A 13,865-nucleotide genomic window follows, 5' to 3' on the forward strand; every position below is an offset into this window, starting at 1 on the left:
GTTGGAGTATAAATGACGACAAATAAAATTGAAAAAGGAGAGTACAAAAATTAAAGATAAATGTGGTATCTACTTTTGGAAGTATCCTTAACCACCTTGTCCCGTTTGTCTTTAATTGGGAGAATGGGATAAATACCCATTTGTATGTGTCTTTTGTGTGTTTGCCTTTCAAACAAAATGACTTTTGGAACCACTTTTAATTTTTAAATTTTAAATTTAATTTTTTTTAGTACGAATGAGCAACGAGGATAATACAGTACTCTGTATCATATACGAGACAAAGTTTTGAACTTTATAACATATCGGATGCATGACTTGGAGGTCACAAGAGCAAACCTCAATTACATGTTTGAGAATGATTCAAGTGTAGACCTGGCCTGGGTAACTGAATTAGTTAATCTGAAATAGTTGATGATTCAGTAGGATCTTTCTTCTTACGGAGTACCTTCTAAAAGAAACTTATTGTATGCATGCACTCAATCGGCCAATTAACACTAGATCAATAAATCATTAGCTTAATTTTTTTATTTTTTACTCTGTATTATTATCAATTAGTCTTTCATCGGCAATATTAAGTGCCTAATACGAAATACTCTGTAATATGTAAGGTGTGTTGAAAATGAGTGATATAACATGTGGTATGACAGTTAAATAATCGGTAAGTGTCAGAGCTTTTATATCAATTTGTATTTAATTTTTAACTTTTAATTTTAATTTTATTTTTAATTTTATTTTTAATTTGTGAGGTTCCATGTAAATTCCTCCAAACACTAAACCCCACTAGGAGACAAAAACTGCACCAAATTTAGAGAGAGGAGAGAGAAAGTGAGTGTGTTTTGTTTGTCTTTGTTAAGGCATGTTTGGAGCCAAGTGTTGAATGGGAATAAATTGGGGGAGGCTTTTCCTTTGGCTTTTTTCAATGATTCCTAAATTCACTTCAGGTCAAGACGAAACCATCCATTGAAATAAAAGTTGAGTTTTTCTTTATTAATTATTATGGAAGAAAAAGACATAAAATCTTTTCCCATTAGACAAAACAATATACGAACTATGAGTATATAGTCACTTTGAATTTATCATCAATCACATAATAATAATAATAATAATAAAATACGAAGTACTATTTGTTAAAAATTTCTTTTAAGGTTACCAATCTTTTAATTTAGCGTAACGAAAGACTCTACTGAATCAACACCTATCACGTGTTAGTCATTCAATCTAGTCACGTCTACGCTTGAGAGTCGAGCCACTTCTAAACATTTCGCACTTGATAGAACTCGATCCTGTAACCTTCAAGTCACGAATAAAGCTCTTACTACATACAACAAATTATGTTGTACGAGTATTCCATAACTCGAATACAAGACCGATTATGATGAAATAGCTTGGTTACCTACTAGTCTAATAATTTGTTGACTCACCTGTATGAATTTTAAATTTATCATTAGAAATATACTGTGTAAATTCACAAAGCCGCTTCTTTTTATATGGAAAATTTTACCTTACCAAAAACTATACTACCCCTGGAGAAGTTAAACAAATATTTAGGGCCTGTTTGTTTCAACTTATTTCAGTACAACTTAATTAGATAAATTCAACAAAAATGAGCTTCTTTTTGTCAGACAATTTCACACATTAAATACGTTCAGATAATTCATATACTATCAGAAAAAATAAGTTCAGATAAATTCATATAAGTTAACCTTAAATCAAAATCAGTTGGACTAATACATTTCTTAAATTGATTTTGTAGTCCACAAAAAATCGAAAAAAATGATTCAAAATGCATGGTGAAATCACACGTCAATTGTAATATTTAATAAGGAGTACTATTTAGGGATATACTTCCTATATACTTAATTTTTCCTTTACAAGAAAAAATGACATATTCAAACAAATGAAAAAATTAACAAATACTCCAAACTATTTATTTTTTTTAAAAAAAAAAGATAAACAAAAAAACAAGAAAGGGGGCTCTCCTTCTCATAAATTCCATATTCCTCTGTTTTTCATTTTTTATAGAAAAAAAAAAGAGTAGAAACAAAGAAACAAAAACAAATGAGTTGACGACAAAAACTACTACCACGCATTGTCTACTAACGCAACCCCCCATTTCTTCTTCTTCTTGTTGTGGAGTTCTTCAATTCCCCTCTCTCTTTCCTCAATCCTTTCTCAACTAAAAAATCCAAAAAAAAAAACCCCCAATTTTGTTTGGAGAGGATTATAGAGAGAAATTCGAGCAATTCAATCAAAAAATTGAGAATCTTTTTGAGGGGTTTTGATGGGTTTTGATTGAATTGCAAATCCCAGAAAGATTTTTGTTTGTTTCAATCAAATTTCACATCTTGTTCAACCCTTTTCATGGTGGTAGTTTCCTCTGTTTTCTTTTCTTGGTTTATCTGATCTATCTTGTTTCAGAAGTTTCTGTTGTTCTTTCTTGCTTTTATTTAGTTCATACTCCAAATTCTGACCAAAACCCTGCTCAATTTCACCTGTTAAATCCCTTTTTATACATTTAAGTTAGTTAATTGCTGGTTTTATTGATTTGGGTTTTTATTGGTTTTGATAGTTTGAGCTAATCCTAACTTTCTGGGGTTGTTTGATTGAATTAGGTTATTGTAATAAATCCCTAATTTGTTGGGGTTTGTTGGATTGAATTAGGATAAGTTTTGTGCTTTTTTTGTTTTTTTGGGGGTGAAATTGTTGTTGAATGGGACCAATGCTTCAAGATGATGGATCATCAGTAACTTCATCATCACCCCTTGAGTTTTTCTCTAGAATGTCACCAAACATAGGTTCTTCAAATCCATGGCTTAGAGAACTGAAACCTGAAGAAAGGGGTCTCTATTTAATCCATTTATTACTAGCTTGTGCAAACCATGTCTCAAATGGTAGCTTAGATAATGCTAACTTAGCCCTTGAACAAATCTCTCATTTAGCCTCACCTGATGGTGATACAATGCAGAGAATTGCTTCTTATTTTGCTGAATCCCTTTCTGAAAGAGTCCTAAAATCATGGCCTGGTATATATAGATCCCTTAATTTCACCAAAATGCCTGTTATTTCAGAGGAAATTCTTGCTAGAAAACTCTATTTTGAGCTTTTTCCATTCCTTAAATTAGCTTATGTGGTAACAAATCAGTCAATTTTAGAAGCTATGGATGGTGAAAAGATGGTTCATATAATTGATCTGAATGCATCTGAACCTGCACAATGGATTGCCCTTATTCAGGCTTTAAGTGTACGGCCTGAAGGACCGCCTCATTTGAGGATTACTGGTGTTCATCAACAGAAAGAGGTGTTAGATCAATTAGCTCATAGGTTAACTGATGAAGCTGAAAAGTTGGATTTGCCATTTCAGTTTAATCCTGTAGTTTGTAGTAAGTTAGAGAATCTTGATGTCGAAAAGCTTCGTGTTAAAACCGGGGAAGCGTTAGCTATTAGCTCGGTTCTTCAACTTCATACCCTTTTAGCCTCCTCTGATGATGAAACAACCATGAAGAAAGCTTCATCTTTAGGGTTGTTTGTTAATCATGTAAATGGGGGAAATAATGCTAATGCTAATAGGCGGCGTAGTAGCCCGAGTAATGATTCATCATCATCATCACCAACCTCGATCAATGCTTCAGCAAAGATGGATGGATTTCTTGCTTCTTTGTGGGGTTTATCCCCGAAAATCATGGTGATAACCGAGCAAGACTCGAACCATAATGGGTCGGGTCTAATGGAGAGATTGTCCGAGGCATTGTACTACTATGCTGCATTGTTTGATTGCTTAGAGAGTTCTTTACCTAGGGTATCAATCGAGAGAAGGAAAGTAGAGAAGATGCTTCTAGGTGAAGAGATCAAGAATATTATCGCGTGTGAAGGAGGAGAAAGAAGGGAAAGACACGAGAAGCTCGAGAAATGGATCCAAAGGCTCGATATGGGTGGGTTTGGGTGCGTTCCGTTTAGCTATATGGGTATGTTGCAGGCACGGCGTTTGTTGCAAGGGTGTAGTTGTGATGGTTATAGGATTAAGGAAGAGAATGGTTGTGTTGTTATCTGTTGGCAAGATCGTCCCCTATTTTCGGTATCAGCATGGAGATGTAGGAGATGAAAAGTTGATACAGATTTGATATAAATGTGTTTTTTTTCTGGGTTTAGTTTGTTTTTTTCAATGTTTGTATGAAATAGTTTTTTTCTTTTGTTTTAGTAGCAGAATGTATACCAGTATATCATATGAGGAAGCAACCTCTTTTTAATGGTATCTTCGTTTTATCTTCATTTTTCTGAGTGTTTATACTTGTATTGATCTGTATCAGTTTGAGTAAGTTACTCCTGTTAACAATTTCTATGGTTTTTCCATATGTTTTACTGATCTAACACCAATTTTCGTAGCGAAAAAGATCAACATTATGATTTTCTGAATCTGTAAACTTAACATCAGGAAACTAACAGCATTCTGAATCTGCAAACTTAACTGAAACTAACAACATTCTGAATCTGCAAACTTAACTGAAACAAACAGCATTCTGAATCTGCAAACTTAAACTGAAACTAACAGCATTCTGAATCTGCAAACAGAACAGCATTCTGAATCTGCAAATTTAACTGAAACTAACAAGCATTCTGAATCTGCAAACTTAAAATTAGGAAACTAACAGCATTCTGCATCTGCAAACTTAGCATCAGGAAACTAACAGTAAACCGCGCATATGTAGTTTATTAGACCTGAAAACGGTTGAAATGACGTGTTAATGGTGGTTTGATCGCGAATTAAATGATAATATCGCGTTTATCTGGATAATTAGCTATACTCTCTTCCCTGTACAGGTTTCTGTTCTGATGGTTAAGACAATGCAAACATGGATTTCCTGCAGTTTCAACAGTTTAGGTGTGCATCAGTAGAACATAAGTTACATAACTCAGGTCTGCTGAAGTTCTGAGCTTTGGGCATATGTGGTTAATTGGTTAAAATCATGGGGATGGTACGACTACTGGTAGACAACTAGACGGTCGCCATGAGTCCATGACCTGAGATAGAAGCTCTGTTCTCTTCACCTTATCCTTAATTCCTTATTGCTTATTAGATTAGACCAGATTACCAGAAGAATTAGACCAGATAAGACCATATCAGAACAAAGCAAAAAACCTCACATAAAACAATAAGACCAGATCAGACTAGACCAGATAATAGATAAATCAGATCAGGTGAAGGGAACAAGGCTAGAATCTCGTCTATAATTAGTTATACTTCTTGTACAGCTTTATGTTCTGAATCTTCTGTGCTTAAACAATAAGACATGCATCTTGCAGTTAAGGTGTGAAGCAGTACAACATAAAGTTGCATAACCTAGGTCTGCTGAAGTTCTCAACTTCTAGCATGTGTGGATGTCAACTGTCTTCGTTGGTTAAAGTAATGGGGGGATGATACAGCTCATAGTCGAATACTCATGAGTTTATGACATGAGTTCGAATCTCTACACGGGTTTCTCTTTGCGGCTCTTGTTGTACCAAAAGAATTACGGATTAAAAAATAAAAATCACGCGCATGTTTGTGGACTTCTTGCAACGGATTCCCAAATTGTCAATTTCAAAGCCCAATATCTTAGTTGGTTAAAGTCATGGGGTGATATAATCATACGATATGACTCAAGAGTCTATGACTTGAGTCAAATCTCTACAACGTTTGCCCTTTGTGGCTCACTCTGCACCAAAAAGTTTATAGATCATAAATAAAAATCCCGGGCATGTTTGTGGAATTCTTGCAACAGATTCCCAAATTGTGAATTTCAAAGCCCAAGCCCAATTGTCCAAGTATCTGTTACCTTCTTGTATTGTACTGTCAGCCTAGCCCAATTGAGAAGAGGCCCAAATTGTTGGAGGTCCATTTGTGTTATTCCATGTTTAATATTCAAAGCATGTTTGGGCCTTAAATATAGAACTTCTAATCCAATTGGCCCAAGCTCACACTATACAATTCTCAAAATTTTGTCTCCAATATTTGACAGAGAATTCTTTCTTTGATGAAATTTCTTCATGTCAATATACAATTTACCTTTGTGTTTAAGCTCTAACTATTAGAGATAATTATATGGACGATTATGTTAATAGAAGGAAAAATAAAAAAGGACAAAAAACTCGAAATGTGAATCCAACTTGGATAATTTCCGTACAATATATTACACAATAAATTTCGAAATATTATATAATCGAATTACATCATGTAGTAGAGGCATCAATAAGAGAGAATGAACCATTACTTGGTTATATGGCTCGTTCTTTTCTTGGGTAGTCGATTCTAAAAATGACCTTAAAAGCGGGGAGGTTGTTTTTTCGGATATCAGATATGTGTGGCAACACACATATCAGCTAAAAGACAAATAGCTAAAAGACAAAAAAGGAAGTACCATTTATGTTAAAAAAGTACCATTCTGTAAAAAAAAGTACCATTCAGTTAAAAAAAGTACCATTTAATTTCTTTTTTTATCATTTTTCTTATTTTGTCTTTTACTATGATATGTATTTGCCCACACATATCTGATATCCGAAAATACTTCCTCAAAAGCGGGCATATAAATGGAGTAGTAACATGTAATTAGAGTCGAAGGAATTACTACTAGTGCTATTATCGGAGTTCTTTTCAAGCAGGTAAAGAGAAGACGTTCTATCAGATTGAAATCTCGCACAGGCTTGAGTAGGACCAATAAATATAAGGGTAGTTGGGGTAAAGAAGTAGAACTTAGGTACTTAGAAAAATAATAAGTCCTAGTAATTAAGGGCATTTAGGGCCTCCTCTCTTGGTCTTCCAGTTGTTGTAGCAAGGGCAGAGTTGCTTGTTGCCAAAGGTACCAGGTGGGACACACAAGCACTTAGCACAACATTTATTGCAGAAGAACAAGCAAGGTTTCTTGTATGCAGTGGCTGAGCATCTCATTGTGCACCTTGGTCCACAGGCTGTTCTCGTTCATCAACATCAAATACACAACAATGATCCCCGTTAATGTTTGTAATCAATAATTAACCTCATATAGTAGTATTGGACAATGGATTCGGATACGGATATGATAAAGACAAATCACGATGTAACAATATAGGTTTTTTATTTTTATTTTTCGAGGAACTGAATGATATTGATGGGCTTTGAACCCCTGATATCCAATTACATTTATTCCACCTTTAAAGTTACATATGTTAATCACTGAAGCAAGTTCAATTTTTTGATATAACAATATTAGTTAAAGTGTATATCAGTGACGGATCCATGATGTTTACATATAGTGGGCTTGGAATCATACCCTAGCTAATCTAGATAATGTCCATTTAGCAATAAGCATGCTCTCATTCATCAACATCAATTACACTACAACAATCTCATTAATGTTTGTAATCAATAACCACATTTAGTAATATTGGACAATGGATGCTAATATGAATTAGTTAAATGCTTTAAATGTATATGCAGTGTCGAATCCATTGTATTTATTTAGAGTGAGACGGAATCACAAGTTGATTTATGAGTTAATTAGATGCTTAAATGTAATGCAGTGACGGATCCATGTTATTTATATAGAGTTGGCCGGAATCATGATCTAATTCATCTAGATAATGTCCCTTTAGAAAAAGAAATTAGTCATTTCTCATTTTACACAAAATTATTGAATGTAATGATCATTTAACATAAAATTAGTGAATGTAATGGTTAATGCTAAAAGTTAGTGTCACAAAGATTTAATGGAAAAACTACCTTGTGGATTGAGGCTTCCTTGTGTCGCACCATACTGCATATAGATAAAAACAAAAGGGTAAAGTGAGTTAGTTTTGCCATTTTTAGAATTGGGTAATATTCATATTTTGGCAATGGATTCCAATTTCCAACCAATGAATGCATACTTCTATGTAACTTTATTTTATTTTGTTTGGAAATGTAAAGATTATTCCTCACTTGGTGTCATAAAAGTTCAAAGATATATAAATTTAGTTTAAAAAAATGAAATTTCTATTGTCAAAAGAAACGTCCATTTAAATTAAAAATTCACCACTTTTTAAAATTAAGAATGTCTATCTTTCTTTTTGTGTGTAGAAAGAGTTGAGAAAATAATATTGTACGAGTAGATATAATTCGATCTCAGATATTGGGTATAAGCGTATAACCCCGAAACATTAATCCTAATAATTGTAAAACTTTTCTAATTTAAGAGAAAAACACCACAATTTCCTTCAACTTGCTAATATGATGGTTTGTTACTTGTTAGTGTTGCAAGCACTTACCATTGAGTGACCACTTTGGCTTTGTGGTTGAGATAATTGAGAAGAAAGACTCTCAGCCTGTAAAAGATTAAAAAAACACACACCCAAGTTTAATATACGCATATATAAGAAGAATGTAATAAAATAAACAACGAGATCAACGACCGCCAGTCAGATACGTACTGGCGATCGTTGATCTTGTAGTGAGAGTAGTGCATACTATACCTGATTTGTTGTCAAAACAATAAGCAACAAAGTGACATAAAACAGAAGAGTAAGGTTCCTTGACATTGCCATTTTTCTTAAGGAAACAAATTTTGCAGGGGAAATAGAGAAGAATGTGTGTGTTTTTGGATGTAAGTGTTAGTGAATTAAGATGGTATTTATAGGGACTAGTTCATGACTCAAGAGGCAATTTGTTTGCAAACTTTATAAATTTGTGAAAGTGACATATGACCAAATTGTCATTTAATTTAGCCTACAATTATGGTCTTTTAGTTGTAAGATATTTCTTGTTGGTTTGTTTAACTTTAACCATGAACATTGCTTCAAAAAAGAAAAAAGAAAATTAACCATGAGCACCGTGTTATCGTCGTTGTTTATCTAGTTTGATACGGTTCAACTTAGTTATTTAAAAAAAAGATGGAGATAAAATCGAATGTCTAGTCTTTTAACAGTTATTACCCTGAGCACCAACTAGCTAGGGGGAAAAAACATAAAAACAAAAATATGAAAACCACAAAAAATATTTTTTCAGTCTTTTGTTGTCATTTTTCAAATCAATTGACTATAAGTATGAGAATTTTTCAGTTTTTTTTTTTTTTTTTTGGTGCAAATGAGCCACAAGGGCGGGGATGAGAATCGAACCTAGGATCACCTGGAACCGGGATGGAAGTTCTAACCAACTGAGCTATCCATCACTCTCAGAATTTTTCAGTTTGTTGTTCAACTAAAATTATATTACTTTGATCAAAATAATAAAACCATAAACTGAAAACAGACCATGAAATCGAACAAGCCCTTAGTCAGATTTGAACCATTGAGATCAAAGAATATATTCCTTTCAAAAAAAGAAAAAAAGAAAAAAGAATATATAAAGTGTTACGCTATTTAATAAGAGTCGCCCCTCTTGCATGTTCTTAATCAAACTCGTCTCACATTTAATTATCTGTCAAACCATGCTCAGTAAAATGTTAATAACCAGGTAGGTGATAAATGACATGACATATGGTCTAACAGAATTAATTGTAACACATTATTTCACAAGAATTTGTACTCTAATAGTCTAATAGCAACTTCAATAATATTTTACGTTAAGACAAATATATATTTTGTTTTGACCACGTAGTAGTTAACTACATGGTGAAGAAATCATGAAATAAATCTTGAAAAATAGTGACATAGTGACAATAAATAAGAAGTTTCAACATCCACCGTTATAGAGTTAGTGGTTACAAAAGAGTAGGGACTAGTGTTTGTGTCCTAGTGTGCTATTATAGGATCCCAATTTAACTATGAACATGTACCCTGTTATCATCGTTGTTTATCTAGTTTAATTCGCAATTCACTCGTTGGTTCAACAAAAAGATTTTTATTGATAGCTCAATTATTTAAAAACAATGGAGATAAAAACGAATATTGGCGAAAATTAATATCTATTTGTTATTTCTTAATTGGTGTTAAGTCAATATTTTTTCTCTAAAAAATTATGCAACATTCATAGTAAAATAATTACTAGCTTTGCGGCCAACTAGCTAATTAATATATTAAATACAAACTTGAGCTTAATTGACATGTAAGTATGTAATTATGTGTGTTTGGAGGTGATTTGGATGTGTGAATCACTTCTCATAAACATTTTAGAAAAATCATTATATTTTGAGATGATTCTTAATTATTTATTCAGGGGTAACCTGTTATATTGTTTAATAATGATTTAGTTGCATGTATGGTGAGACCGATCTCGCCGAAAACTAACAAACAATAAATAAACATATAAAAACATTATCTGTACAAATTCCAATTGCATACATAATCCAAAATCCTTGTGAATTGGGGCTTTTATGATGGAATTACAAAGATGGGAATTTAGGAGGAAAGTGGGAAGTAGGCTCCCCACTTTGTTCATGCATGTTGTTCTCCCTTGAGTTCGACCATTGTTATGTAAGTCCACGAGTGGAAATATCGGAGGTATCATACCCACACTATTATCACCGATTCACGTCTCGATGGATCGTGAATAAATAATATCGAAGGGACACTTTTTTTTAAGAATATAATCAATTCATTGATTAAAAGTCACACGAAGAGTCATTCGTCATGACTTATTTGTTACCACCTACTACTACTCAAGAAAATGATGATATAATTTATTTATGTATTTATTTTAAAACGAAAAGTACGTGATAGTTATGATAGTTTTCTCTCAAAACTATATTTTATCTATCGAAAGAAAATTTACTATCTATGTAAGAGTCAATAGCTTGATGAGTATGAGTTTGTGACCTATAACAACAATATAATCTGTTGTACGATTGACTTCTCAATACACATGGCAGGTTATGTAAAGTTTTCAAATTGAGTCAGTAAATGCTTGAAATTATTCATTAGCAACCAGATCTTCCAGGGATATAATGATTTACAGTGCAACATATTACCGATCCCCCCGTTCCTAAGTTCTACTCACTTTTTATTTTGAGGTGTTTTATTAAGTTCTACTCATTTTTACTTTATTCCATTTATGTCAATATTTTATTCATATTATATCACCTCCTACCCCCACTTTATTGGACCCAGTAATATTTAATAATTCTCTTACTCTCTATATCTCAACTCCTTTAACCAAAAGTAGTCATTTAGGCCTTGTTCTGTTCACCTTATTTCCACTTATTTCTGGAAAAATAAATTCAGGAAAAATAAGAGTTGACCAAGTACAATTTATAACTAAAATAAGTTTTGATGAGTTCTAATAAGTTCAGATAAGTTCAGTTAAGTTCAAATAAGTTCAGATAAGATAAGTTCAAAAAAAAAAGTGAAAATCAGGTGAATAGAACGCAGCCTTATGGTCTCGCACTTAAGTTCTCCTTGATTTCTGTTACTGCATTAACTGAGTAGAACACAAGAAAACAGAGGTAGTAATTATCAATTATCAATATATATGATGATATAATTGTTGTAAAATAGATCTACCGTTGTTTTTAGTTAGTGGTTACAAAAAAAGTGGGGACTTTAGTGTGTTGGTGGGGAGTTGATGTTGGATCATCCATGTGCTATTATTGTAATCCAAATTTAAAGTAGATAGGGAAACCTTTGGCCCATTTACATGTGCTCTCACATGCACTACTATTTCGAGTTTTCCCTTAAAACACTTATTTTGATGTAACAGAAATTGTATGAATTAACAGAAAACTGTAGTAAACACATCATGTGAATTTATTAAACTATATTTTAATGTCTATACACAATCGCAGTAATTAGACCTGGTTATTGGACGGGTTGGATCAAGATTAGGCTAGTCGAAAGCGGATCGAGTTATTAAAAAACTTATCTTAAAAGAGATTATTATTGCGAGGCTCAAAGCAGGTTATGTGTCAATAACAAGGTGATGATGATGGACGAGCCAGTAAACTAGCAAAGGAAAATGAAACATGTTGTTAAACGTAATTGGGCGGCGATCGTTATTGGGCGGTTCAAAGGATTAGGGGTCATTAGCGGGTTGATGATAAACGGGCCAACAAACGAGCAACGAAAAATGAGAATTAGAGAGTCTAACGCGGAAACTTATTTGGACGCACTACTATTTTGAGTTTTCCCTTAAACTTATTTGGATGTAATAGAAAATGTATGACTTAACATAAGACCGTAATGAACTTACATGAATGCATGACTTAACATAAAACCGTAATGACTAATGATCATTGTTAAAAATTTAACACAAACTATTAATTAAAGTAGCTATACAATAAAATATCGTAAGACGGATGTAAAATTACCTAAAAATAGACCGAATATTTATTTTATTCACGAAAAATCTTGTTAGGAATTTTGTACTGTATGAATTTCGGCATTGGTTCTTCTTTTATGTGCATAGTTTGCTTCATTTCTTTCTAGCCACTGATTTAAATTCTTTTATGTCAGTATTTATTTTTCGATCAACCATAAATTAAATGACACTATCCTTTTTGAGCTGCTTAGGAAGTGTCGGTCATTTTCTATTTTTTTTCAAGTAAATAACCAGCGTTTTGGCCCTGTTTGGCAATCAACTGTTAGCTTGATTTGACTAGATGTTAGCTGTTAAATATTTGTATTAGTTGTGTTATATTAGTTGTTTGTGTAAGTGTTGGTAAATTAGTTGTTATTTGTTTAATTTGTGAAACGATCATTTCAAAACTTTGACGTGAAGTGATGTAAGTTGAATTATAGGACAAATTTGTCATATTACACCAACTTATTCAAACTTCTGATGCAAAAAAAACTTTATATCCACTACGGAGTGTAAATTTAGTTTTTTCGTCCTAAAAACTCTCTTAATCAAACAGTTCCATTAACTTTCTAAAATGGTCAAAGTCATCAAACCTCTAATTCGCTTCAAATAGCCTTTTTTTCCCCTTCAAATGTCTCACAACCAGATATCCCTTAGAAACGGATAATGATATATGCAACTCTAAGGTTAAAAAACTCGACGAGTGTCGGTTATTTTTGCAGCTTTATATCAATATCACAATATAAAGCCAAAAACTGTAGAATGTCAGACAAGTTGACAGCAGAAACAAGCACTGGAAATTCTAAGAAGATTTGCTTAAGAACAATCAATCAATCAAGACAAAAAATCACATACCAAAACTACTGAGAGGTGATACAGTGATTCAGATCAACTCATTGAATTCCAAGAACCAAAACCACTTGTTTTTTATGTACAATGCAACTGTTATACTTTGTATATTTTACGTGGCGCAATCAATTACCTTTCAAGTTTCAATTAATCAAACACGTACATGTGTGTTCTCGTCAACCGTGTTTTTCAACGAGGTTACGAAAGGAAAATATTGAAAACATAGTGTATCACTGCATCAATGTTTAAGAAGTTTTAGGCTCTTTTCTCTTCACCTTATTTTATTGCTTATTAGTTATTAGACCAGACTAGACCAGGAAAATTCAAATTCATACCCGATCAAACCAGAAAAAGCAAAAAAGACTAATAGAAAACATTCAGACCGGATTATACCAGAAACTACAAAAATCATACCGGATCATACCATGTGAAAAGAACTTTCCCTCTTGGTACATTAGAAATTTAGAACTATGATTTTCTTGTATCTTTTCTTATTACTTATTAGTTATTAGACCAGAGAAGTTCAGGTCAGACCAAAACAAAAGAAAAAGTAAAAAAAACTAATAGAAAACAATCAGACTAGACCAGACCTGACCAGAACATACCAGCAACTAAAAAAATCAGATCAGACCATGTGAAGAGAACTTTCCCTTCAGGTACATCAGAATTCAGAACTGTGATTTTCCTGGATCATGAACAGAGTTTCATACTGATTCAGGGCAACATCATATGTTTAGAGCTTTAATTTGAACCATCTTGTGAAATTTGTAAGATACAGCTTAATGTAACAACAATCTTCAAA

General features: G+C 32.9%; 2 protein-coding genes across 2 annotated transcripts; one reads left to right on the plus strand and one right to left on the minus strand.

Annotated features, from left to right (window-relative positions):
• The first annotated feature begins 2,030 nt into the window (after window positions 1-2,030).
• Window positions 2,031-4,266, plus strand: LOC110783300 (scarecrow-like protein 3). The gene has a single exon (XM_021987618.2). It carries the CDS (start codon window positions 2,711-2,713, stop codon window positions 4,097-4,099), a length of 1,389 nt encoding a protein of 462 aa, XP_021843310.2. The 5' UTR covers window positions 2,031-2,710; the 3' UTR covers window positions 4,100-4,266.
• A 1,857-nt stretch (window positions 4,267-6,123) lies between these two features.
• On the minus strand, window positions 6,124-8,616 carry LOC110783301 (protein GAST1). Its single transcript, XM_021987619.2, has 4 exons — window positions 8,458-8,616; window positions 8,254-8,310; window positions 7,730-7,763; window positions 6,124-6,939 (listed from the first exon to the last, which is right to left on the minus strand). Exons 1-4 carry the CDS (start codon window positions 8,527-8,529, stop codon window positions 6,758-6,760), a joined length of 345 nt encoding a protein of 114 aa, XP_021843311.1. The 5' UTR covers window positions 8,530-8,616; the 3' UTR covers window positions 6,124-6,757.
• Window positions 8,617-13,865: the final 5,249 nt, after the last annotated feature.

Source organism: Spinacia oleracea, chromosome 4 (assembly GCF_020520425.1).
Source record: "Spinacia oleracea cultivar Varoflay chromosome 4, BTI_SOV_V1, whole genome shotgun sequence".
Classification (NCBI taxonomy): Eukaryota; Viridiplantae; Streptophyta; class Magnoliopsida; order Caryophyllales; family Amaranthaceae; genus Spinacia; species Spinacia oleracea.

Excerpts from the sequence above, each read along its gene's own strand:
- LOC110783301 (XM_021987619.2), bottom strand. The coding sequence starts at position 8,529 with ATGGCAATGTCAAGGAACCTTACTCTTCTGTTTTATGTCACTTTGTTG. Across the intron at positions 8,311-8,457 it reads TTGTTTTGACAACAAATCAG|GCTGAGAGTCTTTCTTCTCA; the intron begins GTATAGTATGCA and ends AATCTTTTACAG. Across the intron at positions 6,940-7,729 it reads AGGAAGCCTCAATCCACAAG|CCTGTGGACCAAGGTGCACA; the intron begins GTAGTTTTTCCA and ends GAACGAGAACAG.
- LOC110783300 (XM_021987618.2), top strand. The coding sequence starts at position 2,711 with ATGGGACCAATGCTTCAAGATGATGGATCATCAGTAACTTCATCATCA.